Source organism: Balaenoptera physalus (assembly GCF_965194825.1).
Source record: "Balaenoptera physalus genome assembly, chromosome: 11".
Taxonomy (NCBI): Eukaryota; Metazoa; Chordata; class Mammalia; order Artiodactyla; family Balaenopteridae; genus Balaenoptera; species Balaenoptera physalus.
Genome location: NC_138896.1, coordinates 62150078 through 62177684, shown reverse-complemented (window position 1 = coordinate 62177684; position 27607 = coordinate 62150078). Strand labels below are relative to the sequence as shown.

The 27607-nt window shown below is 46.4% G+C and overlaps 1 protein-coding gene across 8 annotated transcripts in view; it reads right to left on the bottom strand.

Annotated features, from left to right (window-relative positions):
• The window catches only part of ITGA9 (integrin subunit alpha 9), a 352771-nt gene that overhangs the window by 294652 nt on the left and 30512 nt on the right, over nt 1–27607 (bottom strand). For all 8 annotated transcript variants that reach the window (XR_014250773.1, XM_082412752.1, XM_082412753.1 and 5 more), the window contains exons 4-8: nt 25975–26098; nt 12967–13034; nt 5923–6052; nt 3213–3298; nt 481–549 (exon numbers count right to left, since the gene is read on the bottom strand). Coding sequence is in view for 7 of the 8 variants with exons in the window: in XM_082412752.1 (XP_082268878.1) it covers nt 481–549; nt 3213–3298; nt 5923–6052; nt 12967–13034; nt 25975–26098 (477 nt within the window). In the remaining variant the exon portion in view is untranslated. The remainder of the gene's footprint in view (nt 1–480; nt 550–3212; nt 3299–5922; nt 6053–12966; nt 13035–25974; nt 26099–27607) is intronic.

Below are 27607 nucleotides of genomic sequence, written 5' to 3'. Positions count from 1 at the left end.
TGTAAGCAGGAGGGGCAGCTTTGGGTTGGTGAGATAGGGAGAGTGAGAACCATCTATCTGCCTGCCTCCTTTGAAAGTAATCGGTCATGTATCTGTACTCAACAATGCCTGATCTCTCTGGAGCTGGGAGAAAGACAGACGGAGAGGGACAGAGAGGCAGAAAGATAAAGGCAGAAAGAAACAGAGTACATAGTCATTTTGATGAGTATCTGAACCACGGACAACCTTTTAGACCTCTGTGCTGTAACTTGCCCGTGTACAAACTCATCTCGCTCCCCGTCTCAGTATGTGTGAATCCCAGGAATCTGCAGGTCACACACAATGCTGAGAAGGTAAAGGCTCCAACATGCAACTGAACATGCCATGTAAATGTAGGGCACAGATGGGCCTTTAAACCAATATTCTAAAAAGTAAGAACTGATTCCCACATGATGACATCTCTCAAACAAACAAACAAGACACTAATCCCAAGGATCTCACCTTTTTACCTGATGCCTGAAAAATCTTAATTAAGGTGCCCGATCTTCGGTCAGCTCTAAAAATATAAACCTATGGAAGGAAAAAAAAAATCCAGTTAAGATGGAAGCAACGACCAAAGATATTTATCAGCATCCTTCTGGGAGTTCTATGTAAATGCCTGACCAGACACATGCAGGTGTGCCTACACTAGCTGATGACAAATCATTTTACCCACTCTGCAAAGAAACTGTCCTTCAATCCTGAGGCAGAAATCACCTCCATGCCTCCTGAGCCACATTGTTTACGGAAGCCATGCCCAGTAAGACCTAAGGAGCTTCCAAATTGCTACCAAAAAGTCAACTCCTGGGAAAAGGATTTTCTTCCTCGAAACACTTCCTTCCTTCCTATTAGTTAGAGCTTTAGCAGGTATCACAATACAGTCATCCCTTGGTGCTTGTGGGGGATGGGGCTCCAGAACCCCCAGGATAGCAAAATCCACAGATGCTCAAGTCCCTTAAGTAAAATGGAGTAGTGTTTGCATATAACCTAGGCAATCATCCCTACATTACTTAGACTATCTAACACAATGTAAATACTACGTAAATAGTTGTAAATACAGTGTAAATGCTATGTAAATAGTTGGGTGGCAAATTCAAGATTTGCTTTTAGAACTTTCTAGAATTTTTTTCCCCAAATATTTTCCATCCATGTTTGGTTGAATCCACAGATGTGGAAACCCGCAGGTAGGGAGGGCCAACTGTGTAAGAGGAGGGATGGACGTGAGTATTTTAGACAAAGTGATTCCACAGAACGTTGGTGTCATGAGATCTGCTTGGGTAAATATGTGTTTAGTTTGCAAAATGCCAGAGTTAAACATTAAATAAATTCCTTTACTGGGGACCTTTCAAAGCCTTTAGCCTGTGCATTTACACCATGAATCCCCACCACAGAAAGGACTGTTTGTGTAGAACTTGCTAAATGACATGAGTGTGGAAGTTCTTTTTCAAGTTGCATCTTAAGGGAAGAGCGAGTGTCCCATGAGAACCAGTGTCAGGGAGCCTCCCATGGGGTCAGGAATCACCATCTTAGTGTGAATGCTTTCCTGCCCCAATACCAGAAACGATAACCACCAAGATCCTGAAGGCCAGAGAGCCATCCTGGGGTCCTTGGGAAGCAAGTCTGTACCAGCTCCCATGCCTGGCAATGTGGAACCGTCAGCAACTCTGCCAACTACGACCAGTCTCCCCAGCACCTCTCAGGCGATCCAGCTGAAAGCAGCATTTTTATGTTCATCTTTGTTAACTAGATCCAGGATGCCCTCTGCCTGGCTCTATCAGTTTTAAGTACCATTCTCATCCTAAGGCTTGACAGGGACTATACAGTTATCCCAACCATCTGAAGAGAAGACAATTAGATCAAGTTTTCTGTAACTGGTGATTTAAAACAAAACAAAGCTGCTGTCAGCAGCACTCAGGCATCCACACTGCTGTGAATTGGGAGGTAGGCGTGTTTACCGGCTACAGAGATGCCTGGTCACACGCAGCTCCTCCCCCAGAAGAGATTATCAATGTGGGGACAGCCCTTGGCTCTGTCCCTCCACCACGCAGAGAAGTTCATGTGACTCGGAAAGACTCACCCCTTGCTGGAAGTTATCAGAGTTCATCTGCACACCTCCCCTGTGCTCAGGGCCCTGGGTTTTTAACGTGGCTTCGTTTTCAAGGAAGATGGCATCGGTGTTAACAGGGAGGGAGGCACGTGCTCCAGAAATCTGAGTGTTGACTCCTAACTCCTGCCCAGGAGGATCCAGGAAAATGACCCTCATGAATGCCCAGCAGTCACGCCTTGTCCGCTGATCAGACTGACATCCTGGCCGAAGGCTCCAGTTACCAGTGGTCTCGGTCTGTCTGGGCCTCTCCAGAATCCACTTTTCCAAGCCCCCAGAGATACAGCCAGATTCTATCAAAGGTCCACCCCTTATGGGCTCAGACCCAAAGACCATTCCTCTCTTCAGTCGTAACTATCAAACAAACTATGGAGCTTGTTAAAATGCAGATTCCTGACTCATCTGGACCGACTCAACTGGACTTCCTGTAGCCTGGAGCTAAAGATCCAACAAACATAGTCCTCCATACTTCAGGCCCCATAGATGCCATGATTCCCAAAGGGATTTTGACGGTCCTAGATCCATGGGGTCTTCTTAAACTCTGGGCAGATACTTTAGGGAAAGAGACCCATATATTCCCAGTCTAGCCTCTGGGCTGAACTGGTCTTGTTTCTAAAACACTGGAGGAAAAAATGTGAGAATCTAGGCCTAAAGATAAATAAAAAGGCCCCAAAGATATCTGGGACTAGACCTGGTTCCATTAAGTCAAACTTGGAAAGGATTTGGGAGAGGGGAGGGTTTGAAGTCGGGTAGCGCTGGACACCCTTCCTTTGGAGAATGGCACAATACCACGGGTCAATCTTAATCATCTCTCTCACACACAGCATCAGTCATGAAAAACATTCTCAGATGACAAAGTGCAGAGAATGGAGAGGTCTGGGAATAGTATTCATAATCGGATGAAGCTTTCAAAGTAAATTCTCAAAAGAGGCTGGATGGAGATGAACAGATGATTCCTCAATATTTCATCATTTACCTGCCAGCCGCCCAGCAGAATGTTCACATCAAAGTGAGTTGACAAACCTCAAAAAGAGTGGCAGCATGCTCCCCCCGTCTGACCCCGTGCTATTCCATAGACTTTGTTCCTCACCTTCCCAATGCCTTCGTCCTGAGGGGCACCTCCTACCACATCGGTGGTGGACACGTGAGAAAAGTGTCCGGCAGTAACTGCATAACCTGCAGAAGACGGGGAGAAACCAAGGAAGGGGTGGAGAAAAAAGATCCATCAGAGGACAATGTTTCTCAAGCATCCCTTATCTGGACAGTTATGATCCAGTTATTCTTGGAACATAAATTATCAGGGAATAAATGGCAGCTGTCAGTCTTCTCACACTGGAATGGCTCATCTCACAAAAAGACACATTCACAAGGACTCCAGGGCAGGAAAGAGTGCTTTCTGAGTGCTGTGCTAAATACTCCACATCTGTTTTTTCCTTTTTGAGATACAATTTTCATACAGTAAAGTACACACATCTAAAGTGTAGAATTTAACAAGTGTGTACACATGGACATAACCATGCAATCACCAGCCAGAGTGACTATAACCACACAACCACGAGCCCAAAAGGTCCCCTCATTCCCTCTCCCAGTCACTACCCTCCCCTGCACGGGTCACCCCTCTCCTGATTTCTGTCACCATATATTACGTGTGCCTGTTCCAAACTTCCCTCAGCATAACTTCTGTGAGGCTCATCCATGCTGCTGAGTGTGGTACTAGTTTCTTTTTATGGATGGGTATGTTCCATTGTATGATCATATCATAATGTCTTTATTCTCCTACTGCTGGGCATTTAGGTTGTTTCCAGTTATTTCATCTTTATTGTGAATAAAGCTGCTATGAACATTCTTACACACGTCTTCAGATGCCACTGTCTCTTATAATCTCCCAACTCTATTTCACAGATACGGAAACAGGGACTAAATGTGGGTAAGCAACACACCCAAGATCACACAGCAAGATTCAAATCCAATCTCTGTGTCTCCAAAGCCCTTGCTGTGAACCATTATGCACACCCCCTCCTAAGAAGAGCCAGAAAAAAGCTGACAGTGGGTGGGTGGGTAGATGGATGGCCGAGCAAAGAATCCACGGATGCAAAAAAATCTAGAAACAAAGGTAAAAGTTGTCTGAGCTTAGTCTAAATGTCTCCTGCTTTCTGAGAGCCCTGCCGGCAGTAAAAACCCTGTACAGGCTGCTATATATTCTACGAACCTTTTCCTCATCCTCAAACCCTAATGTTATGATTATAAGCTGCTTGCATTTTGTAATGGTGTCATATGATCAACTCTTGCTCACCAGGTGGCTGATTTCTCTCAGACTGGAGGCTCACGTTCCCTAAGACTATTATGAGTGACATCAAAGCTTCAAGTGAGCCTTGCAATCCCGCAGCATGAAGGCCTCTGCTTGGCACACAGGAAGGAGCCACGGGCCCTGAGGCTCAGAGGGCCTATCGACCCTAAAGCCACATCCAAACTGGGCTCTTTTGTGCCTTCTCTTCATTCTCTGACCTAATAAACATGTGTTGAGTCCCTCCTCTGCACCAGGCACTATACCAAGTCCTGGAAATGTCAGACAAACTCCCCTCCTCCAAGGTGCTCCCAGCCCAGCGAGGGGTCCACACCAGCGGGCGGGGCTGTCTGCAGAGCATACACAGGTGGGCAGCTCAGCACCTAGACTCTGGGCTCAGAAACCACAGGTTTAAACCCCCACTTTGCTACTGATGAACCATGGGACCTCGGCAAGTTAAATGACCTCTTTGTACCTCGGTTTCTTTACCTATAAAATGTAGGTAATAATAATGGCTGCCTCATAAGGTTGCTCCAGGTATTAAGAGAAATCATATGCAGAGCCTGGCATGGAGTAAGTCCCCAGTAAATGACAGCATTTAAGGAGCTGGGCGCGCAGAGCAGCAAACACCCCAAAGACTCCGAGTAAAGGTATCACAGTTGGTGCTACTGGGCAAAAGACTTAGAGGGGAAAAGACAAGTCAGGCAGTCCCTCCTGCCAACTCACAAGCGAATCTCTATGCAAAAAGCGGGTCAGGGACTCCCCCAGATTTAAGTTAAGTGTAATGAGTGTGAAAGAACATTGTTTTCTCATCATTAGGCCTTGCTAAATTTAGCTTCATTTTCAGCCCAGAATTAAAGCATTCAGGGCCTGAATTAAAGAAAAGAGCCACGTCAAATCGTCTTTTACACAAGTAAAGACAGCCTCTCTCTGTTCACCAATAAGCATGGTCTTGTCCAGAGTCATTCTGGCCTGGTGGCTGCTACCTTAAGTTTTGTCTACCTTCTTTCTAGAGGATTAAAACAGTTAAGAAAATAAAAGTTTTTCTGAGCCTTTAATTAAACCTCAGGATTAGGCTGCCATCCATCATGCTAATTTCTGGTTCTTATTATTTCTACCTGCAACCAGTTTTGTGACCAGAAAGCAGAGACCTCATCCAAAGGAAAGTCATGGAAAAACAGGATTCTCTCACACTCGTTTTGTATCTAATCATCTGAACCCGAGTAATTGCTAAAATAGGAAAAGAAAATGTTTGCTTCCTTGGAGGTTCAACTGTCAGCTTTTTAATTAAATCACACAGTTTTAATTCAGTCCCGTCCTTTGTTCTCCTCTCTCTCTACCTGCTATGTGTGGAGCTCAATGTTGTGGTGCCCTTGGCTAAAAGTGCAACTAAGTAGAACAGCAGTTGTAATAGCCAACGAACTCTTCTTTCCATCAGTAAAGCAATCACTGGCAAGCTTGGTGGTAATCACTCCCACTTCCCCTTTCTTACCTGTCACCTCCTTGAGCTACTCACCCAGGTAGGTGTACCTCCTGTTCATGATCACTTCATCATTTAGTTTGAAATAGGTGTTGTCTGTGAGGTTCAGCACTTTGACCGTCCCAGCCCAATAAAATGACCCTGGGGCACCCATCACAACCAGCTCCTATGGAAGAGAAACCCAAAAGTAAACAGGGAAGGAAACTGAAGAGGGGAGAAGGCGGTGTGATGAGACCCACAATCACAACAAAGAACTCGTAATTAAAGTAAAGATGCCACACCAGAAAATTTCTTCACCTGAGCAATAAAAAAAATTTCATATTCATAATGATTTACAATTGCCAAGATATGGAAGCAACCTATGCGTCCATCAACAGATGAATGGATAAAGAAGATGTACTGACACTCCAGAGAAATCCCCTCCAGTCTTCATTCTCAGGAATGGTTCTGAAGCTGGGTTTTCTGGCCACTAAAGGCTCATTGCAAAGTCAAAACAACGAAAACAAGAGAGCAAAGAGGCCCACTACAGGAAAGATGTGGACTGGGGAGAGAAGAGACCACAGACAGCAAGACACAGCACTACTATTAAAACAGGCCCAGGAAGCACCCCAATGTTCATAGCAGCACTATTTATAATAGCCAATATATGGAAGCAATCTAAGTGTCCATCCACAGATGAACAGATAGAGAAGATGTGGTACATATAGACAACGGAATATGACTCAGCCATAAAAAAGAATGAAATTTTGCCATTTGCAGCAACATGGATGAACTTGGAGGGCATTATGCTCAGTGAAATAAGTCCAGTAGAGAAAGACATCATCGAGGCTTTCCTTCCCCAACCTTCCCCAACAGGAAATCCCTTCTCTTTGATTATCTATATTTTCTAAAGTATCTACACTGCAGTAAGAAATAATAAAAATTATTTTTCTAACAAATTCATTAACTTTTCACTCCACAATATTTATTAAGTATCTCCTACTTATACCAGATCCACAGATCAATCAAATCCCTTTGTAAAACATTCCCAGGATAAGGCAACAAGGAAATGCACAGAATGTTTAGAAAAAATTCTACCCAAAAGGGTTAAAATAAAGACAGTTTTAGAGGAAACCCCTCAGCTGTACAAAAACCCCAAAGATACAGGCCTTCTGGGCTCATGGAGATGCTGGACACTGTACAGGTCATGCTCTTGTTGCTGACACACACACACCACCCTTGGCCTCTAGGGTCCCCGCACTGTTATACTTCAGAAACATCCTTCCAGGCTGGCCCCTCTCTACAGAGCTGGCCTCACCGCTGTCAGAAGCTGCTGGTTTCCAACAAGTCCCTGGAGGCTAGATCCCGCCCTAAGAATTCTGAGTTTCTGTTGACATTTCATAAAGTGACACTGAATTCCCTGGGAGCAAATGTCTGAAAAAGCCAGAGCCATCTTAACAGAACAGCAGAGAGAGGAAGACAGAGCACACAGAAAGGAGAGCACGTGTGTGGCAGCAGCAGCAGCAGGACAATACTCTGAACAACACATGTTCTATGGTCAATTCGGGTAAGAACCTTACCAAAGAACAGGGTGTGAGCATGGCTGGAAGAAAAGCCACCAGACTCCTGCCTGAATGGTTTGCTGTTGATAATTCATGAAGGTGTGGACCAGGAATGACCACTGAGAAGCACTTCACTTTAAGGTTCTGAGATCCAATCCATCTCCAAGGATGCTATGAGGATGAGAAACCAGATACCCTCAGGGGTATCTCACTGTTTTATAAAAATATATCACTTTCTGCACTTAGGACACATCCCTGGGCAAACATGGGCAGTGCATTCATTCATTCCCCTTATACTCATCTGTTCTGTGTAAGGGACTGTGCTGGTTCTAGAAGGGGCATGAGAAAGACAAACGATCATCAGAGAAGGGAGACTTTCTCCTTGGTCTTAAGCTCAGAAAGGAATATGTAATCAGTGCCCGAACACAAAGGGCACAGAAAGACAAAATGAGCAGTATCCCCAGTGCCAGCCATAGACACAGTGGAGAGCTTTCTCCACCAGCAGCTCTTCACGAGCCAAAGCTTTGAGCACCACCAGAGGCCTGTAAGGCTCTTGGGGACACCAGGCAGTGGACGTGTTGTTTTCTGATGATTCAGATTAATCCAGGATAAAAGTTGAGAAATGTATGTCTAACGTATCGCTGCATCCCCTCTCTCAAACATTACAAAGAGAATAAAACAAGGTCATCCTTCTCCTCAAAAACCTTTAAAACAAGCAGCTTTTGGTTTTTTTCCCTCTCCTCTTGCTGTTTATGCCCCCTTCTCCCTGCAGTTCAAACTAGGTAAACTGAAGCCCAGCCTGAGACCCTTGCGGCTGGGGGCAGGGAAACAGCATCTCCCTGGAACTCCCTCCTATTTGGCTTTTTCCATCCGCTGTGGGTGCAGCCTGGGCCCTTTTGACACTGTCCACAAGTGCCAGGAAAATGTGATCAATGCTTGGCTCCTCACCACCCAGGAACAGACAACGCAAATGTAACACGCAGAAGTGCAAGCTTCTCCAAAAGCCCAAGGCCACCACTGCCTAAATCATGTGTGCGAAACTCCATCAATCAACAGCATGGGCCTTTCTGCAAGGGGCAGAACCTCCTGAGGCACACAGGTACCTGGTGTTGCCTGAGAGAAGCCACGGGCTTTTCTCTGTGCCCTGTAGGTTGGCACAAGCAGGGGGCAGAAGAGTCCTCGGGATCTGTGACAGAAGTCTGTGCCAGATGGATTTCCACCCAGATGTCCCCAGGCTCTCACAGTGGTGCCCCGACACCAGCAGGGTTGGGCCAAGTCTTCTCTTGCTGCTTAAAAGTATCTATCTCTGTTATCCTAGGCTACAAAAATAAATATGTTCCCGGGAAGCTCTCCCTTGTCCTCAACGCTGGGCTAAAATTCATGCAGTGTCCATAACTCAAACAGCTTTGATAACCCCAGGGTCACTGACATTCAGGTCAAGCAGTCGCCTTGGGCCAGAGTAGTTTGGGGCAACATGGCCATGACCGGAAGGCCACAGAACCACATCCAGCTTGGGAGGCAGCTGCCCGCCCTGTGCAGGGACAGCCCAGCTCCCAGCAAAGGCAAACCCAAGTGACAAGGTCAGCAGGAGGGCAGGAGAGGGGCGCATTGCTGCCTGACCCCTTCAACCACATTTCCTGCTCGGCCTCCAACAGCTGAAGTTCCAGAAACGAGGGAGACTGGCAGTTCAAAGACCTCCTGTTTAGGGAGGCTAAAAGCCTGGGAACTGAAGCAGAGGCCAAGGCCCCAAGTGGCCGGGTCAGGACTGAGCCCTCCTGCTCACTGCCGCCCGGCTCCCTGCAGTGCTCCACGCACCAGCCCCACTGCTGCCCGCACCCTGCTTCCCTCAGGCTCTGGAGTCCCAGTAGGTCCTCTGGTAATCCGGAGCTGGCATGGCCCCCCCGGGTTCCCCTCCACACCCTTGTCCTTCCTCCTCCTCCTCCTCCCTCTTAGCCCCAATGCTCTCATCTTCCCTGACTCTCCGGCTGGAGACATCCCTTCCCCGGGACTCTTCCTCTCCCCTAGCTCCCCACCAACATCTCCAATGAGTTCTCATTTCTGCGATGACTTGACTTTCTCCTCCCACTGTCTACAGGAGACATTCTGCTCAGAGCCCCCCAACCCCGGCCCTATGCTAAGCACACCCAGTCCCCTCAGAAACATACTAGCATTGGCCAAATCAAGGCTGGATTCTAAAAACATCTATGTGAGTGTCCCATCCCATCATCTCACATGTCATGTATATACAGCAGACCCATCAGTTTACCTCTCCCAGTGGATTCTTCCTTGGGCAGCCCCCTTTCCACCAGTACCACTGTTCCCCAGAAACCTGGCATAAAACCCCCTTCCTCCCCCCCACAGTCTTCTGGTCACCCAGCCCACTGATACTGCCTTCATATTTTCTGACTCCCCTCATCATTTTTATTCCTAAAACATCCCATAGGCTGCCCTGTCCCTTTGTGGCTGGACCACACCACAGCCTCCAACCTGGCCTCCTCCAGGCTCTCCCACTTCCAGACACCTGGGCACAAGACCAGCCCAAATAGACTTTCTTACGGCACTGCCATCACTGTGTCTGTAAACTTATAGCAGTTCCCTGCTGCTTCCTGCATTGAGTCATACTTGCTAGATCTCAACGGAGGAACAACAGCCATAGAAATTACACCCTCTATATGCTTACTGAGATGGAAGATGGGTAACCTTGGCATATGGCAGGATGGTATCTCAAATCAACGGGGATAAAGAAAACATTTAAAAAAGCAGTATCAGAACAACCAACCAGGGCTTTCTTGGTGGCGCAGTGGTTAAGAATCCGCCTGCCAATGCAGGGGACATGGGTTCGAGCCCTGGTTCTGGAAGATCCCACATGCCGTGGAGCAACTAAGCCCGTGCGCCACAACTACTGAGCCTGCACTCTAGAGCCTGCAAGCCACAACTACTGAAGCCCGTGTGCCACAACTACTGAAGGCCGCAGGCCTAGAGGCCATGCTCCGCAACAAGAGAAGCCACCACAATGAGAAGCCCACGCACCAAAACAAACAGTAACCCCGGCTCGCCGCCACCAGAGAAAGCCCGCGCGCATTAACGAAGACCCAATGCAGCCAAAAAAAATAAAATAAATAAAATAAATTTATTTTTTAAAAAACAAAACAACTAATACTAAACTTTCATTGGGTTATTTGTATGGAAATATGTTAATATAAATGTTTCAGACATTACATGAAATTTCTAAAAATCTTATATTTGTATTTGTATGGAAATATGTATGGAAATATGTTAATATAAATGTTTCAGACGTTACATGAAATTTCTAAAAATCTTATATTTGTATTTGTATGGAAATATGTATGGAAATATGTTAATATAAATGTTTCAGACATTACATGAAATTTCTAAAAATCTTATATGTTCTGGTATAATGTTATAAGTCATAATCCTAGTTATTACTTTAAAATGTATATCTCAGAAATAACTAATTTTCTTGTCAACTGCATTATTATGAACTTTCATCAAATCTTTTACCGTGGTCATTTTTAAGTCTTTTGTCATTTACAGACAGTTCTGGGTGTACTCTGATGATTTTGCAAATATGTTCCTATAAAAGGGTTTCATCTTCAAGAAATTCATGGAAAAGACTCTGACAAGTACAGGTTTCTGGTAACTGACTGTACTGCTGAACTGAATGAATAAGCATTTTCAGAACTCTGATGAAAAACTGATGAACTCATAAAAGTGCTAACAAAAGATCAAGATGAAAAAAAAAACAACAATTAATTACATGGGACTGAGTGAACTGATGAGGATGAGTATAATTTTTGTGACTTTCTGTCTGAATTTAAAAAAAAAAAAAAAAAATCCCACAAGGACTCAGAGGCAGGGAATATACAAATCAATTTTCACTGCAAAGTAAAGGAGCTGTTACAGTGGAGGATTACTGGACTGAATGGCAATATTATGACATAGTATGAGTGTGTTTCATGTTTGGTAATTGCAATCATTGTTGCTTTTGTTGTGGTCATCCATGTACAATGCTTGGTGTCAGTCTATTTATCTCTTGTAAAAATAAAACACAGTGTGTGTGTGTGTGTGTGTGTGTGGGAAAAAAAAAAAAAAAAAAAAAAGAACAACCAACCACACATTTAGGAAAACAATGAAGTTCATTTCTCCCGTATAATGTCTGCACGCATAAATCTAAGATGGATTAAAGATTTAAATATTTTTTAACCTATAAAAGTGGCAGAATAAAATACACATGAATATTTCATAGTCTTAGGATGGGGACGACCTTCCTAACAGAGAGGTCTAGAATCCAGAAAGAAAAAGACTGACAGATTTGACCAAATATGAATGTTCAAGGCCCATATAGTAAAGACACCATACGCAAACTTAAAAATCAGGTAAAAGTCTCTCGGCCTTAGCGCCATCTTCGGAGAAACCTCCGCGCCATGAGAGCGAAGTGGAGGAAGAAGCGAATGCGCAGGCTGAAGCGCAAAAGAAGAAAGATGAGGCAGAGGTCCAAGTAAACCTGTACACCCATGGAAGTCACAGGAGCAGAAACAAGGGAAGGCAGAGGACAGGGACGCTGGTACAAATTGTTGGACTGCTTGCCTACTGTCTAGAACTTGTCTCAGTGGATCTGGAACATCGATGGCCATTCTGATCGCCTCGACCAACTTTGAGAGACCCACCTTACTCGTATCAAAACGGTCCCTTTTGGTCCTTTGCCCTGGACCTTTGACATACTGGACTAGTTCTATTCTCAGTTGTGGCTGAATGTAACATGTAACAATAAATCATCTCTTTTGCTGTCTTAGCTGAAGAAAAAAAAAAAAAAATCAGGTAAAAGACTGGTGAAAAATATTGTAAAACATACAAGAGATATGAGATTACTAATGAAAATACAAGATCCTAAAAATCAGTAAAACAACAGTTAAAAAATAACATAATAATGGGCAAAGAACATAAACAGGCAATTTCCAGAAAAAATAAACACAAATGGCCAATATTTGAAAAGGATACTCAACTGCACTAATAATTAGGTAAAGGGCCATTAAAACACAATGTCATTTTTTTTAATGACAAAAATTTTAAGTGTTGGTTAGAGGATGTAGGGACAATGACACACAACTGGGGGGAGTGTCAACTGGTAAATGTTTCTGGAGTTCAATTTGCCAGCATGTGTCAAAATTCACATTTTGAAGAGCTTTCGACACAGCGGTTCCTCTACTGTGCAGCTCACCTACAGAAATGTGCACTTGTGCACAAAACACCACACGTGGGGACCTCTGTAATAATGATGCTAGTAAGGATCTGGCATGGTCCAGCAGCAGCTGAAACCAGTGGGTGTCACAGGCCTTTTCTCCCCCTCAACTGTCCCATCCCCTCCCGCAGCTCTGGGTTGTCCTCTGATGAGTGAAGGAGAAAGTCAGGCCCATGGGCCGAGACACAGAGTCTGGACTTTAATCTACCATATGATGGGAAGCCATGCAGGAAACGAACACCCATGAGAGAACAGAAAGGCCCAAAGAGTGATACCCACCTCAGTGAAGAAGCCCGCTATCCCAGCCTGGCAGGAGCCGTGTTCCTCTCCATACTTCTTCTTATACTCTAGAGGGGGAGGGGAGGGAAGAGAAGCAAACCACAGCCTCATCAGTGTGTGCCAGTCGTGTGCGGAGTGCCTGAGCATGCTGGGCATGTTCTTGAGTGCGGCCGCAGGCCCGGCCCAGGGACGCCGTCCAGACTGGGGCGCGGAGAAAAGTCTCAGGAATCCACCAGACCTCAAAAATCCAAGCTCTGGTGCCATCAGGTAGTGAGGCTGCCAAGTGCCCTGATGGGCTTTCTCTGTTCATGTGGGAAAGGAGAAGCAGCAGACACAGTAATTAAGTGGGAGGCCGGTGACAATTATCTCATTCACTTCAGAAAGGACGGGAGCCCCAGGAGGAAGAAAGAACCGAAAACACGACACACAGATGGAATGATGTGGCCGTCCCAGTGTGGAGTCCCCTGGGAGACGACCAAGCCTCCCAAAAAGACACTCCATCCAGCTGGAGGCAATATGCTTTCCACCGTACGACCAGAAACTAGCCCTCAGAACCCAGGGGCCGCGGGAAGAGGGGACTCCACCGGACTGGCCCCAGAGCACGGTGACACCATCATCACTGACACCTCTTGCCTTCCTTGTGTGGAAGGAAAAGGCGAGATCTCTTTTTCCCTCCACAAATGGATACAAATGGATCCAAAAGAAAACAAATGGATAAGTTCTCTTCCCCCACCTGTCCCTCAGTTCCTAATACTCCAACCCAACAAACGGGAACTCTGTTGCTACTGCTTCATTTTTCAGTTGGCATTTTAAGTTTAGCATGTTCTGGGCACTGTGTCAGCTGTACCCACTCACCATTTCATCAATCCCTCATCCCTGGGAGCCCGCATCACCATTTGTTAACAGGTAAAACCCCTGAGGCTCAGAGAGTTTAAGTGATTCGTCCGAGGTCACGAAGCTAGAATTCTATCCAAGTTCGGCAGACTCGGAAATTCACGTTCTTTCACCTCTGTGGCTGATCAAAGGTTTTGCAGTGAGTGATTACACAAAACCCAGAAGGTGACAAGCCATGTGAAATAATGACATGGGTAAAGGCATGGAGATGGAGTGATGTTCAGCTTAGGTGACTCTAATTACATGTGAAACTGACATTGCTGGACAGAGGCTCATGGCTGCCCCTGGGCACCTTCAGGTCCAAGAGACCCAGTAAAATAACCCAGTGACCCCCATGTCACCCCCTGGGCTCCTGACAAGTCTCTGGTTCCATTAAAAGCAATATACTTAATTCTGAAACACAAAATAAATAATACAAAGGAACAGTGAAGCTGTGATTGCAACACAGTGCCACTTCCTGTGGTCCAGAGTTATGTCCTGGAGGAGAAGCAGAAGGGCCCTGGGGAAATACACAGAGGAATTCATTTTCTAACAACACTCACTGCAGAGCCTGGTAACATTCTCCAGTAAGTGGCCATTAACCAACTGCTAAATTACAACGGAATGTCAATGGAGTTACTCCTCTTCCAGGCGAGGGCTAAATCAGTTCCTCCTACCTTGTCCTGTTATTACAAAGAGAACTCACAGCTCTGCCAGAAAGCAACCCAGTGACAGTAGAACACACTTCTCTGCAAAATCTTGCACCAGGGCCGGGAGCGGGACTTATGCAAAGTCATAAAGAGATCCTGCATCAAATTGTACGATGGCAAGAAATCATAAAAACTAATAAATCCTATATCAAATAGCACAATTGCAAAAGGGGTCAAAATGTCCCAACCGGAACAGTCATATTCAATGTGGAAGGTCCGGCAAAAAGCATATCCACCCACTGACCCGATTGTAAGTCTCAGACAAAAGAAACACAGAAAGGAAATTCAGCCCCCACGAGCTGAAGGAAACTACAGTGCAGGACACACAAGTTCAGCCTCATAAATTTAGGACATGAATAGGAATTATGTGGGACTCTTTCATGTTTTAAAGAAAACAGTCTCAAGGTCTCTTTTGTGACAGGGGCTCCAAAACTAGACAGGAAAACTTGTCTTTCTCTACCTCATCCCACACTCTGCTGGCGAGCGCTGAGTCAGGAGCAGGCCCCAGGTTCCTGAGGTGACCACAGCCATTCTGGGAGCTGGGAGGGTCCCAACCCCACCCCAGGCCAAAGGGCCGCAGGGGAAGCCCTTTGACCAGCACCCCTGCCTCAGCCGGCATCGTGGCACCGTTCAGAAGTCAGCCCGGCTCCCCAAGCTGGGATGGCCTCTTCCGAGGTCTGTGGGCCTCCCTCACACACAGGAAGCAGTCACCATCTCACCGGCTTTGACATTCCTGAAACCCCAGGGACTATTCCTGCCTTCTCAGCTTGCTCTAGAGCAAGGAATCAAACCACGTGGGGCTCCTGACCAGCACCCATGGCTCCTGAGAGGACAGGCCATGTTCTGACTGCCCAGAAATGCCTGTACTCTGATTAACCCCTTCAACCTGGAACAGGATCCAGTCCCATGCCTCCTCGCTCCCCACAGCACCACACACTTTGGGGGGCAGCTGTGGCAACTCCAGTCTAGGAAGGCTCCACTGGTATGTGTATCTGACATTTCACATTCCACAGCCTTCCAGAACCCCTCCTCACCTTCTGTGCCCAGGTGACCTTGTAGGTAAAGGTAAGTGATACCCTCTCCCCATCTCAAAATGTGTTTGTTCATCACATAGTTTATTCAACACCGAGATGAATTCACCCATCTCAGTGCCCCCAACACCAGCCCAGTGTAAGGTACAGTGTGTGCAGGTGAGGCTCTGCTGAGGGAAGGTGTGGGCGCTGCCGTCCGTGCCCAGACCCGAGGCCCCAGGCAGAGATGCAAGAGGATCTGGCACATTCTTTCAGCCACTGAGCACCTGGACTCTCCAACTTGCTCGCCTTGGATCTCTGTGCCCCCTGATCTCCCAGCCCTACCCTCTGTCCTCCAGTCCATCAGGTTCTGTGACCTCCACCCCAGCCTTGCTTGTAGAGGAGCTGTGTCCTGGGTACCAGGAATCCTGCTTCTCCAATCGGTGGTATCACTGACCCCAGAGGCCTAAGGATGGAAGTAGGTGTGACTGGAGCAGGGCAAGGACACAAAGGATGGATTTTTCTGGGCTTTCCGAACCTAGGTTGACTGATTCTGCCTTGGGCAATTCCATCTCCCTCTTGGGCCTCAAGAGAAACTGCATAGAATATTCAGAACTGGTTCTTCAATCCCTGCCCACCCCCTGGCACGATCCTTCACGGACTGTCCTCAAGGATCTGAGGACACAGATGGGACGGCCCACGCTGGGACATACTGAGCCTGTGTCCAAGCCTGGCCCTCCTGGTACAAAGTGCTCTTCTTCTAAAAGCCAAACTCCTGTGAAGAAGTGACATGAGCAGGCTTCACAGAACACTTCAAAGCTACTCCTGATCAACCACATCTTAAGACTCAGCACCACTGTGCGAGCACAGCCACCCAAACCCCAAGTCAAGTTCTGTGCCTGGCCTGCTCCTTTCCAGTAAAAATCAAACACCCACATTGTGCTGGCCTACCAGATATTCAAAAATCCTGATTAAGTGAGAAGTGATCTAAGAAAGAATTTGTAAAGTGAACAAGGCCACACAACAGGTAAACTGGCACCTCAGGGTGCAGTGGTGGCCCTTAGGGCCCAGGCCTGGGCTATGGGGGCTTCCCAAGAGATGCTGGCCAGATACACTGGACCCTGGACCACAGCATGCTTCAGTTGTTTTCACTCTGTTGAGTGCTATTTGCATGAGTTAAGGACACCACTGTTATTTTAACCTGATACCTTCTGCAAAAAAAAATACATATATATATATAATATATATAAATATATACAAATATATAAAATACATATATATTTTAAAATATTTTATATATTTTATATGTATGTGTGTATATGTATGTGTGTGTGTGTGTGTGTGTGTGTATATATATATATATATATATATATATATATATGAAGGGCAGGTTGTAGTTTCTCTCTAATCCAGTTCTAAAGTACAGGCCTTTCTTCTTCTTCAAAAAATATATACATAGGGCAATCTATCATTCCCGTATGCTAGAAAGCTCGATTTTGCTTGCCTATTCTGGAGAAGGCAGGAGAGCCTCTACCACAGAGCTGTGAGAAGGGGGGTGAGTGTGGAGACAAGGGGCTGTCCCATCACAGCATCCCCAGGTCACACACCCTCCCTCTGCGGAGAGGTCCAGGAAGTAGAGGGCGGAGGGCTGGGGCAGGACCTCCAGCCTCCTGTGTTCTCAAGAAGGACTACTCCTGCACACACAGAGGCACCGGGCCACTCCTGGGCACGTCCATTCAGTCTCCAAAGGCCCCGAGGACGTGGCCGGGCACAGAGGACCACAACACGCCAGTTTCCTCCCTCTCCGCTATGCAACAAAACGTTTATCCACCTCAAAGCAGCACGGGAGAACCGGGCTTGGCACGACAGCAGCTCATGGATGCTGTAACAAAACTGACTCTGTTAAATGTGGGGGAACTGAATCAGGGAAGCAAGACGCGGTGGAACGAGGGGCCCAGACAGCCCTTGCAGGAGCTGGGAACGGGTTGGAAAGCTCTGTCTTTCTGGGGTGGGTGGGTCTGAATTATGTGGCCTGCATCACACACTTTGATTCATTAAGTTGTATGGCTCCTCCAGTCTAAAAATGGTAGTATTTTCCTTGGTTGAGCTGCTGGTTTTACTAAACCCTGTCTAAACAGCAGGCAATTGAGAGAGGAAAAAATACTGGTTTCCAAATGTTCATAACCCACAACTCAATGCATGGAACGTACACTAATGAATTTAATTCATTCAAGAATTAGGCTGGGTGGAGTCGCTTCCTGCACTCTTCCCAAAACATTGGCGGGATAAAACCAACCCATGGAAAGATCAAGATTTACATACAGTGTAACATATATTCTTCCTACTGAGCTCTCTTCCTTTTAACCATTTGAGAAAGTTTCATCTTTCAAAGCTAGTCTTTTTATCACATCAATTTTAAAATTATCTTTCCATAGTTCCTTAGCTTAGCCATGAAATAAAATATCAGAGGAAAAAAATAGCTTTCCAGTCTTAATGTCTGAATTTTTGCTCAATTTCTGAGTGAATACTAACCAACTGATAATTAAACAATTTGATTATACATAAGAACTTATATACAAAACAGAAACAGACCCAGAGACATAGAAACAAATTTACCAAAGGGGAAGAGGTGGGGAGGGATAAATTAGGAGTTTGGGATTAACATACACACACTACTATATATAAAAGAGATAACCAACAAGGACCTACTATATAGCACAGGAAACTATACTGAATATTTTGTAATAACCTTTAAGGGAAAAGAATGTGAAAAAGAATATATATATTATATATATATTTTATATATGTATTATATATATTTTATATATATTATATATTTTTTATATATATAATACATATATTTTATATATATATATATATATATATATATATCACTTTGCTGTAACCTGAAAGTAACACAACATTGTAAATCAACTATACTTCAATTAAAAAACAACAACAATTCGGAGGACAATGAAATCAGGCAGACAGATATCTAGTGATAAAAAGAGCATTTAAATATATAAAACAACCCTCAGTTACAAGAACCACAGCCTAAATGGAAAAAAAAAAAGGAAACGTGTTCTGAACTTAAAAGCCACCACCCTTCTTCTGCTTAATAAGACTGTGACCTTCATCAACCTCCCTAAGCTTCAGTTTTCTCATTTGTACAATGGTGAAAAGAATACTTAAACCGCCCCCCCATGATGTGATTACTCAGTAAGATCATAAATGGTAAGTACCTAGCACAACACCTGGAACCCAGTAGGTGCTTCATAAATATTTGGTGACTCTGAATCTGTTAGCGTCTCTTAAAGGAACGAAACCTAAGACATCCATCACACAGATATGTAATTTTAGAAGAGGAGATTCATAACATTTGAATATCCATAAGGAAACTATTAGATGACATAGTTTAAGTAGTCAATAATTCCACACAATGTATGAAACCATGTCTGAAGTGTAGAATATATTTGTGCCCAAGATAAGAATTCTTAGCACCAAAGGGAAAGCTTGATGGGTCTCCCTGAGCTCCAAGAGCCACTGCCAGAGGCTTGGCCCTGGCTGTCCCCCTCCAGCCACCCTCCCTCTCAGGGTCCCCCTCCACATTAATTGGGCATACTACAGGACTGCATCTGCTTTTTTTAATTTGCTGTATTTACTTAAATGAGATAATGTTTATGAAAGCTCTTTGGAAACCATAAAATCCTATGTAAATGTAGAGCTCTTTATTTAATAAAAATTTATGAGGCTTGTTCTTGAATTTTTAAATGGATTAACTTAGCCTTTTATGGTTCTCTCCAAAACAAAAACACAACAAAACAAAACCTCAATTGCTTTTCATTTGTAAATGGATCTTGATTGATTTGTATCCCCTGTGGAGCCACAGCCTTCAACATTAGAAGGGGGAAGAGGAATCTTCTCATCTCAATAGGGGAATCTATTTCCTTCTCTAGAAATGATCTCTGTCTTGAGAGATGCAAAAGCGATTAGGAATTAAAGGCCTAGCCACCCCCTGATAACGAAGAAAATGGTACAGAAATCTTTGGAATCAATGGGACAATTTTAAAGCACAGTAAAATTTGATAAATTAGACCCCAACAATTCCAAACTTGAGAATATTTAAACATGGCATGAATTAAACTTCAGATCATCTACATAAAGAGAGCTTACCAAGAAAATATATTGTGCAAATATGATCTTCAAAGGAATTTTTTAAATTATAATCTTTTCAAGGAGTCTTAAAATCAGGTTAGCAATACCCAGCTTTCCACCCTCCATTATTCATTAAAGCAGGACCACTGGACGTCTTCAGAGAAGGTTTAAGGACACTATGATACTATTTTAAAAGTTAATTAGAAAATTCCCTTTTATTGAGTACTCACCCTGAGCTGTGTTAGGCACATTATATACTTCAAATAACTCTCTCTTTTTTTTTTTGGCCATGCTGCGCGTCTTGTGGGATCTTAGTTCCCCATCAGGGATTGAACCCAGGCCACCACGGTGAAAGTACCGATTCCTAACCACTGGACCACCAGGGAAGTCCCAAATACCTCTTAAGTAGGGATTAATCCCTCCATTTTACAGAGGAGGGCACTGAGGTTCAAGGCTGGGGGCGGGGGGTGGGGGGGTTGGGGGTGGTGGTGTCTACCCAAAGTCACCGAATCAGGAAGTAGGAGCTATGGGTTCAATCATAGGAATGAGTGAGTGGTAAAGCCAGATTCTGAAATTAGATCTAATATACAATGGTACCTAATTGCATTTATCAGTGTTTTATTTGGAATACTTTTTGTTAATTTAGCTGAGCTGCTCCCAGATTATTCCATATTAGTGAGAATAAAAAGATGACTTGTTTATAACCCCCCTCCTGCCAAGCTCTGGCTTCTTGCCTCAGTGGACATGAGGGCAAAGGATGAAAGAAATCTCTGCGCTTGATTTTATCAATGCACTGACTTCACTTCAGGGAGTCCTAAAATCCCATTGTAACAGGAAAGAGCTAAATGGGATTCCAAGTTCGATCTGTTTCTTTGCCTTTAACGTTTGCTTTTCGTTGCTTTTGTTATTATAATCACACAGAATGGCCTGCCTCAGGGAACTCTGCCCCTCTGCCTGAATGTTAAAGTGCTCCTGTTCAGCTCACGGGGAGACCATCTGACCCCGCCCACCTGTGGATGGCTGCAAGAAAGAAGAAATTAACACATCCCTTCACCGAGGCTGGCCATTCCAGGAGATATTTGCAAAATTTATGGTATTTTTACTTTACTTCCTCATCTCCTCCCCCTCTCTGTGCTATAAAAGAAACTGGCATCCAAACCCCGATAAGATGATTTATCGGAGACACTAGTCTGCCATCTTCTCAGTCTGCCAGCTTTCCGAATAAAGTCGTATTCCTTGTCTCAACACCTCATCTCCAATTCATTGGCCTGTCGTGCGGCGAGCATAGTGAGCTTGGACTCGGTAACACCATAACTTGGTTAATAGCAACTAATGTTTTACAGTGCATGCTCTTTAATTTAGGAAGCGTTTTGCCCATCTGTCACCCCACTAAAGTTCTCATTTTCTCATACATTCTGATATAAACCAAACCCCATATGGTAGTAATGACGATATTCTCCTATCAAATAAACAGTCTGAGTTAGGGGTACGCGCCATCCGTTTATTTTACTTTGTGTCCTAAATTCATTTTTGTTTCCCATTCCCTCTACATTTCCTGGTTCCAAACAGGATATTCTGATAGCATTTCCCACCAACCAGAAACAGGAAGCACCCGAAAAGCCAGGAGAAAAATGTCCTTGTGCCAAACCAAAGACGGACTTTTTAAGAAGTGAAAAGTTTGAGACATTGTGGACAGGTGCCCACATACTTAGAGGCTCTCCTCAATTAAATCAACCTCCCAACATTCTGGAGCACGGCTGACCCTCACCGAGACCCACAATCAGGCCACAATTAGAGAACAGTGTGTGGTCTTTCTGAACACTTTCACCTGCATTTTCTCATGAGCTTCTCACAATAACCCTCAGAGGTAAATGCAATGGAGGCATCATGGTGTCCATTCCTACCGAGGGTCCAGCCACAGGGTGAGGCCATGGAGGCAGAAGCCTGGGAGATCGGGCCACACCCAGCCCCACCCTGGGGTCTTTCCACTCTTGCAGAGGAAGTGTCCATCCTCCCCTGCCCAGCACCCACCATTTGTCTTTTCCATGGGCCCCAACAGGCTGCAGACTCTAGGCGGGTCTCTGTTTTTCCAGTTGTGAAATGAAATAATCCTGCCTTAATGCCACCTTGAACGTGGATGCAGCCTGGGCCCTTGCAGAGGTTCCAGGCCATGTACACGGGCATGGACTTCTCTCCCCACTCAGCTCTGCCACTTTGGAAGCATTATGTTCCCGCTCTGTTTTCCCCTGTAGATGGGGAATTTCTTGGGCTTCATCCATCAGGCACTTGGCACAGGGTCTAACAGGTACTTATAAAACTGAGTGGACTCTATCCCTGGTAGACAAATTAGTTGCCCAATAGTAATTAACAAACACTTGCTTGGCAGACAGTACATTAGCACATAATACGGTATATTAACATATATGTGCTTATTAGCATATACAATCTTCCCTCAGTATCCATGAGGGCTTGGTTCCAGGATGCCTGCAGATACCAAAATTTGCAGGTGCTCAAGTGCCTTATATAAAATGGCAGAGCACAGCTGACCCTCCACATCCTTGGATGCAGAGGGTCAACTGTAGTATTTTATATATATATGCATATGCCAGCCATTGCTCTAAGAACTTACAAGCTCTAACTTAATCCTCTCCACAGCCCCTTGAGGTAGGTTAGGCACAAGAAGTTAGGTCACTCATCTGAAGTCACAGCATTAACAAGTGGCAGAGCCAGGACTGGGACTCTGACGGTCTAGGCCCAGAGTCTGTGCTCTTAGCCACCACTCTACTTGGCCTCTTGATTGTGCAGCATGTGAATAACAGAATGGAAGTTAAAACTCAGCCTGAGCAAGCCACCCCACATCTCTGGATGTCAGTAAAGACAAAGAGGCCAGGCTGGGTGATATCTGAAAGGTCCGGTCAGACTCCAAAATACTTGTTGTACTTCACTACCATATGACCCCCCAACTGGAACAGACGGCCCGCGTTACTGAGTTTTTCCACATTAAGAGAAAATGATGGTTGCCTTAAGAGCTTAAGTAGGTTTAGTTTAGACCACCAAACAGGGAGATGGAGATCCCAAAGCAAGAGCACAGGCAAGGGCCCTGTGGCCTGCATCCCCCACCTGCCAGCCCCTCTTCTAGAGAAATCTGAGCATCTGCCACACCTCGCCTCTTACAGGACCAAGAACTACAGAGGCGTTCCGTTCAGTCCCCCATTGTTCTAAGGGGCTGCTTATACCCCAATGCTCCCCATCCCGGCCCCACCCCGTACTCCTCCCTGGGCACTGAATGAGTTAGGATACAGAAGTGTGGGTGCCCGTGGTAAAGAAGGATTGGGCAGGGCACGACCACTTTGCTACTTTCCTTGCTGGCTCCAGCTGGTCATCATTAAGTCAAGGAACAACCATAGAAAAGAGTGATTCTAGAGGCCGGAGCCCATCCCACAGCCACTGTTGCACGAGGAATGTGGGTTCCTGTGATGAGCCTGTGTCAGTCAGCTGTTACTGTGCAACAACCAGGAAATCTCCTTGCAAACAATGACAAGCATTTATTTCTCCCATGCACATCTACAGGTCACCTAGGGTTTGGATGACCTAGCTGGGCTCTGGCTGCAGGTTTAGGGTTTGGGTCTGTTCCACACGTCTCTCTCCTGGGACCAGTGAGCTATGGGGAACACGTTCAGGTAACAGTCCGAAACACCCAGAGGGGTGGGCTCAGAACTCACACTGTACTGTGAGTGACAGACATGTAGAGCAGACATGACTCAACCTGCTACCTGGCCCTGTGGTGCCCTCCTTGGCTCACGGAGGCTTGCACTTTCCCGCCAAGGTCAGGCCAGAGCTGCCAGCAAAGAAGACAGGCAGGTGCTCTTGAGAACACCAACACCCAAAATGTTCATGTTCCCCTCCCTCATGATTGGACCTTTGGGACAGTCCAGTCACCCTCTCTTATTTGGAGAGGGTGAACAACTGGCTCCTATTTAAATCTCATTTAAACCAGAAACACCAAAACACAAAACAAATCCCCACTAACTACCAGGAGACAACATGATTTGCTGAGGTCAGACAAATGAAAATTCAAAACCCAGCTCTATCCACCATGTGCTTTTGAGTGACCTTTGACAATTTACTTAAACGCCAAGTCTTAGCATCCTCATCTGTAACAGGAGAAAGGCAACACAGAACCCCCGCCGCCAAGGGGGCGCCCCCAGGTCCCCTCGGCCCTTACCATTTCTGTGACATGGCCTGACTGCCACCTGCCAGCACCTGCATCTCTCTGCTTGGGGGCTTTCCCCGCCCACACACGTGGCAGGACAGGATGCCCAGTGGATACAGACCCATCCCCTCATCCCTCAGGCAAGATAATTCTGAGGTGTGTGTCCTACGCTGGCCCAGAGATTGTATCCCAGTGGCCCAGGCTGGTAACTTCATGGGGACCACACCCCTCATGGGCCGCCTTCCCCTCCTTTTCTCACTTTCCCACTCCCCACTGGTGTCTTATGGAATAACTTCCAAAACAAACCACTTCTAGTGATTAAGACTCCGTGCTTTCACTGCTGGGGGCAAGGGTTTGATCCCTGGTTGGGGAACTAAGATCCCCACATGCCACATGGCATGGCCAAAAAAAAAAAAAAGAGAGAGAGAATATATAAAGTCCCCGGACCAACCCCATTCTACTGCTGTTCCCGCCCACCCCCCCCACAACTGCCTGATAACAGATCCTTTAAAAGTGTAAGCCACAGTGGCTACAGGTACACATGGACATGTGACCCCAGCTCCCTCTCCAAAGGGTAGTCTTTTGCTTTCTGACGCTTACGGTGGTGTACAGGGGAGTCACTAGGGATGGCAACGTGGCCCTATTTCACAAGATAACTTCTGAGAAAACCAGAGTGCTGCTGGTCCTATTGCATAATTAGTTGGGTTCTATCCCCACAGCCTCCATCGTCCCTCGTCCCTACTGATTCCCTCACTCCTCCCAGCCTCACAAGCTACCCAACGAGTTCTTCCAGGGCCTTTTCACTTTTCCTCCTGGAAAAAAAAGGAAGTAACCAGCTGGGGCAGTCAGCACAGTCCTGGCCCCTCATCTGTGTCTTTACACGACCTATCCCTCCTCCTCTCGACTGATCACATCATCATCTATTTTTCAGATGAGGTTTTTCTTCTGATGGGGGCAGTACAGAGATAAACAGGGCCAGAGTTCAGTTGCCTAGCACGGTCCTGCCAGAGCTGATCAGATGCTGACATGGGATCAAAGAAAGGGTCCCCCTCACAGAGGAGAGGGTCCATGCCTCCTGCAGGGACCCGGCCTTTCCCAGAGCCCCTTTTCAATGGCCAAAATTTGAAACATGGGAAAACCCAGGGAGGCCCAAGGGAAAGGTGGCCACGGGCTAGTGGAGACTTCTGTCCAAACAAATAAATTAGGGGGAGAAATAAAACATAAACAGCCAAGCACTTAGCTCACTTGGAATTAGGCTAAGCAAACCCTGAGAGCACAAGCTGTAAAACTACAGTAAATGACACTGAATCCTTAAAGTTCAAATTCAACTGAGCTAAGTCATGATAGGCTCAGTGGTCCCCAGCCCAGGCATTAGAACCATCTTAAGTAGGGAGCCTGAGAAAACATTCTCCTTCCCAAACCCCAAGTGCCCCTTGGTAAGGAGCTCTTAAAACCACGCTGAGGGTGCACCCAACTCTCCAGCATCTGCCAGGGTGTGCAGACCAGATGAGAAGGAAAGCCAGACTTGGGATGTCATGACGTGACTGAACCCTGGGCCTTCTCTTCCCCCTGCCTCAGGACATCTGTCCACGGGTATGGCCAGGAGTTGTCTCGGGAGCGTTATGACTATCTGGGAGCTGCATGGGACTGTGGAGACCATCTGAGCCAACCTCTGAATTTTCATGGGGAGGAAACAGGCCCAGAGAGGGAAAGCAAGTTTCCCAAGGCTGCACAACATCTGGCATTGTCAGGAAACCAAGAGGCTGGTGAATTTCAGTCTGAGAATTCATAAAGCTTGGGAAGCGCCATGGGCTCTGTGGCACAGATGGACAAGGCTGGGCAGGGTCTGGCAACGCTGCCCCTTCCCATCTTCCTCATTACCTGATCCTCGGACACCAAAGGGCCCTCTGGGGACACGGTGCAGCCCTTCTGTTAGAGTGTGGAAAGCCGGGGAGAGTGTTCAGATGGTGGTGTGGAGATGGTTGGGGGTTGTTTGGGGGCGTGACGTGGGGTCAGAAAGCGAGAGGGAGGATCAGTCAGAGCTCACCTTCATAGCAAGGGATCAGTGTCCTGCCTTGGGCCTGGAGGTTGGATGGAATGATGTAACAGAAGCCGTGGGGCAGGATGTGGTCTGTTTCGTAGTAGATGTTCTTCCAGCGGTGGGCACAGGCCTAGAGGACAGAGAGAGGTTCAGAGCAGAAGAGTCAGGCCCAGGAGGTCACAAAGCAGAGCCCGGCAGTGCCAGGTGGTTCTGTAGGAGGAGAGAGGTGCAGAGGGGCCAGGAAGCCACTTCCTCTCCCATCCAGCCCAGGTGCTGTGCTGGGTGGGCATCAGCAAACTGCGAGAGCCTGGGGAGCGCCCCTGGGAGCGGCAGACAATCAACAAACATACAAACAAATGGGGATCCTAGCAAGTGCCGGAAAGGAAAGACACTGGGTTATGGACTGAGAATCTGGGAGTGGGGAGGACAGTTTTCACCTGGAGGCCAGGGGCAGCCAAAAGGATGAGAAAGAGCCAAACACACTGGGCACAGAGGGAAGTGCTCCAGGAGGGAATATCAGGGGCAACAGAGAAGAAGGCTTAGAGGGTCCAGAGAAAGAAAGGAGGCCCGTGGGGCTGCTCTGGAGGGAGTTGAGGTCAGAGAGGGGACAGGGGCCAGGCCCCGGGAGTCTTATAGACCTTGGGGATGACTGTGACTTTAGTGGATGTGATGACAGAGGGTCTTACACAGGCAAGTGTCATGGTCTGACTCACAGTTTGGAAAGATAACTGGGCTGCCGAGTGGAGACTGTAGACAGGCAATGGTGGAAATGAACATCAGGTGAGAGATGCTACTGCCTGCACCAGGACAGGGGCAGTGGAGATGGGAGAAGGGGGTGACCTCACGATATAGAGGTGGAACTGATGGGCCCAGGGACCCACCAGATGTGGGGAGAGCAGGAAAGGACGGAAAAGGAAACCAGGTAGAGGAAAAGACAAGCACCCAATACCCGCTTCAGGGCCCTCGGGCCAGGATGGATCCGCTGTGCGTGCCCCACACATGCACCTGTTCATTCCTCCATCAAGTATTTATTGAGTACCTACTATGCACCAGGCTCTGAGCTGGGCACTGAAGATGCAGCAGTGAACAGTCACAGGTCCATCTGGTGCAGCAGACAGACTCGAGTCCTCACCAAAGAACATACTGAGAAAAAGCCAGAGACGAGGAATGCTGCTCCACCCAAAACAGACCCTAAGCTTCAAGGTGCTACCTGCTTGCCCACGGAGTACCCATCGGCCTCCATCAAACGTGAGACCCTTCAGAATCACGTGGAAGCCTTACTAAATCACAGATCGCTGGGCCCCATCCAGAGAGCTGGCTCGGCCAGTCTTCAGGGCCCTGAGAATCTGCATTTCTAACAAGCCCCCAGTTGAGCCGAGGCCACTGGTCCGTGGAGCACCTTCAGGAGCTCCTTTTCAGGTTCAGGGCAAAGCATTCGGTTAAACCGTATGAAGTTGCTGATATTTGACTGTTTTATATCATTAATCAGAAGTAAATGTTTGTTGACGGTCTTTTGAAGTAAATTTACATACAGAAAAATGCACAGATCTCAAGTGTACCATCTAATGAGCTTTGACGAATATACTCTCCTGTAACCAAACCCTTAGCAAGATATAGAACATTTCCATCTCACCAGGAT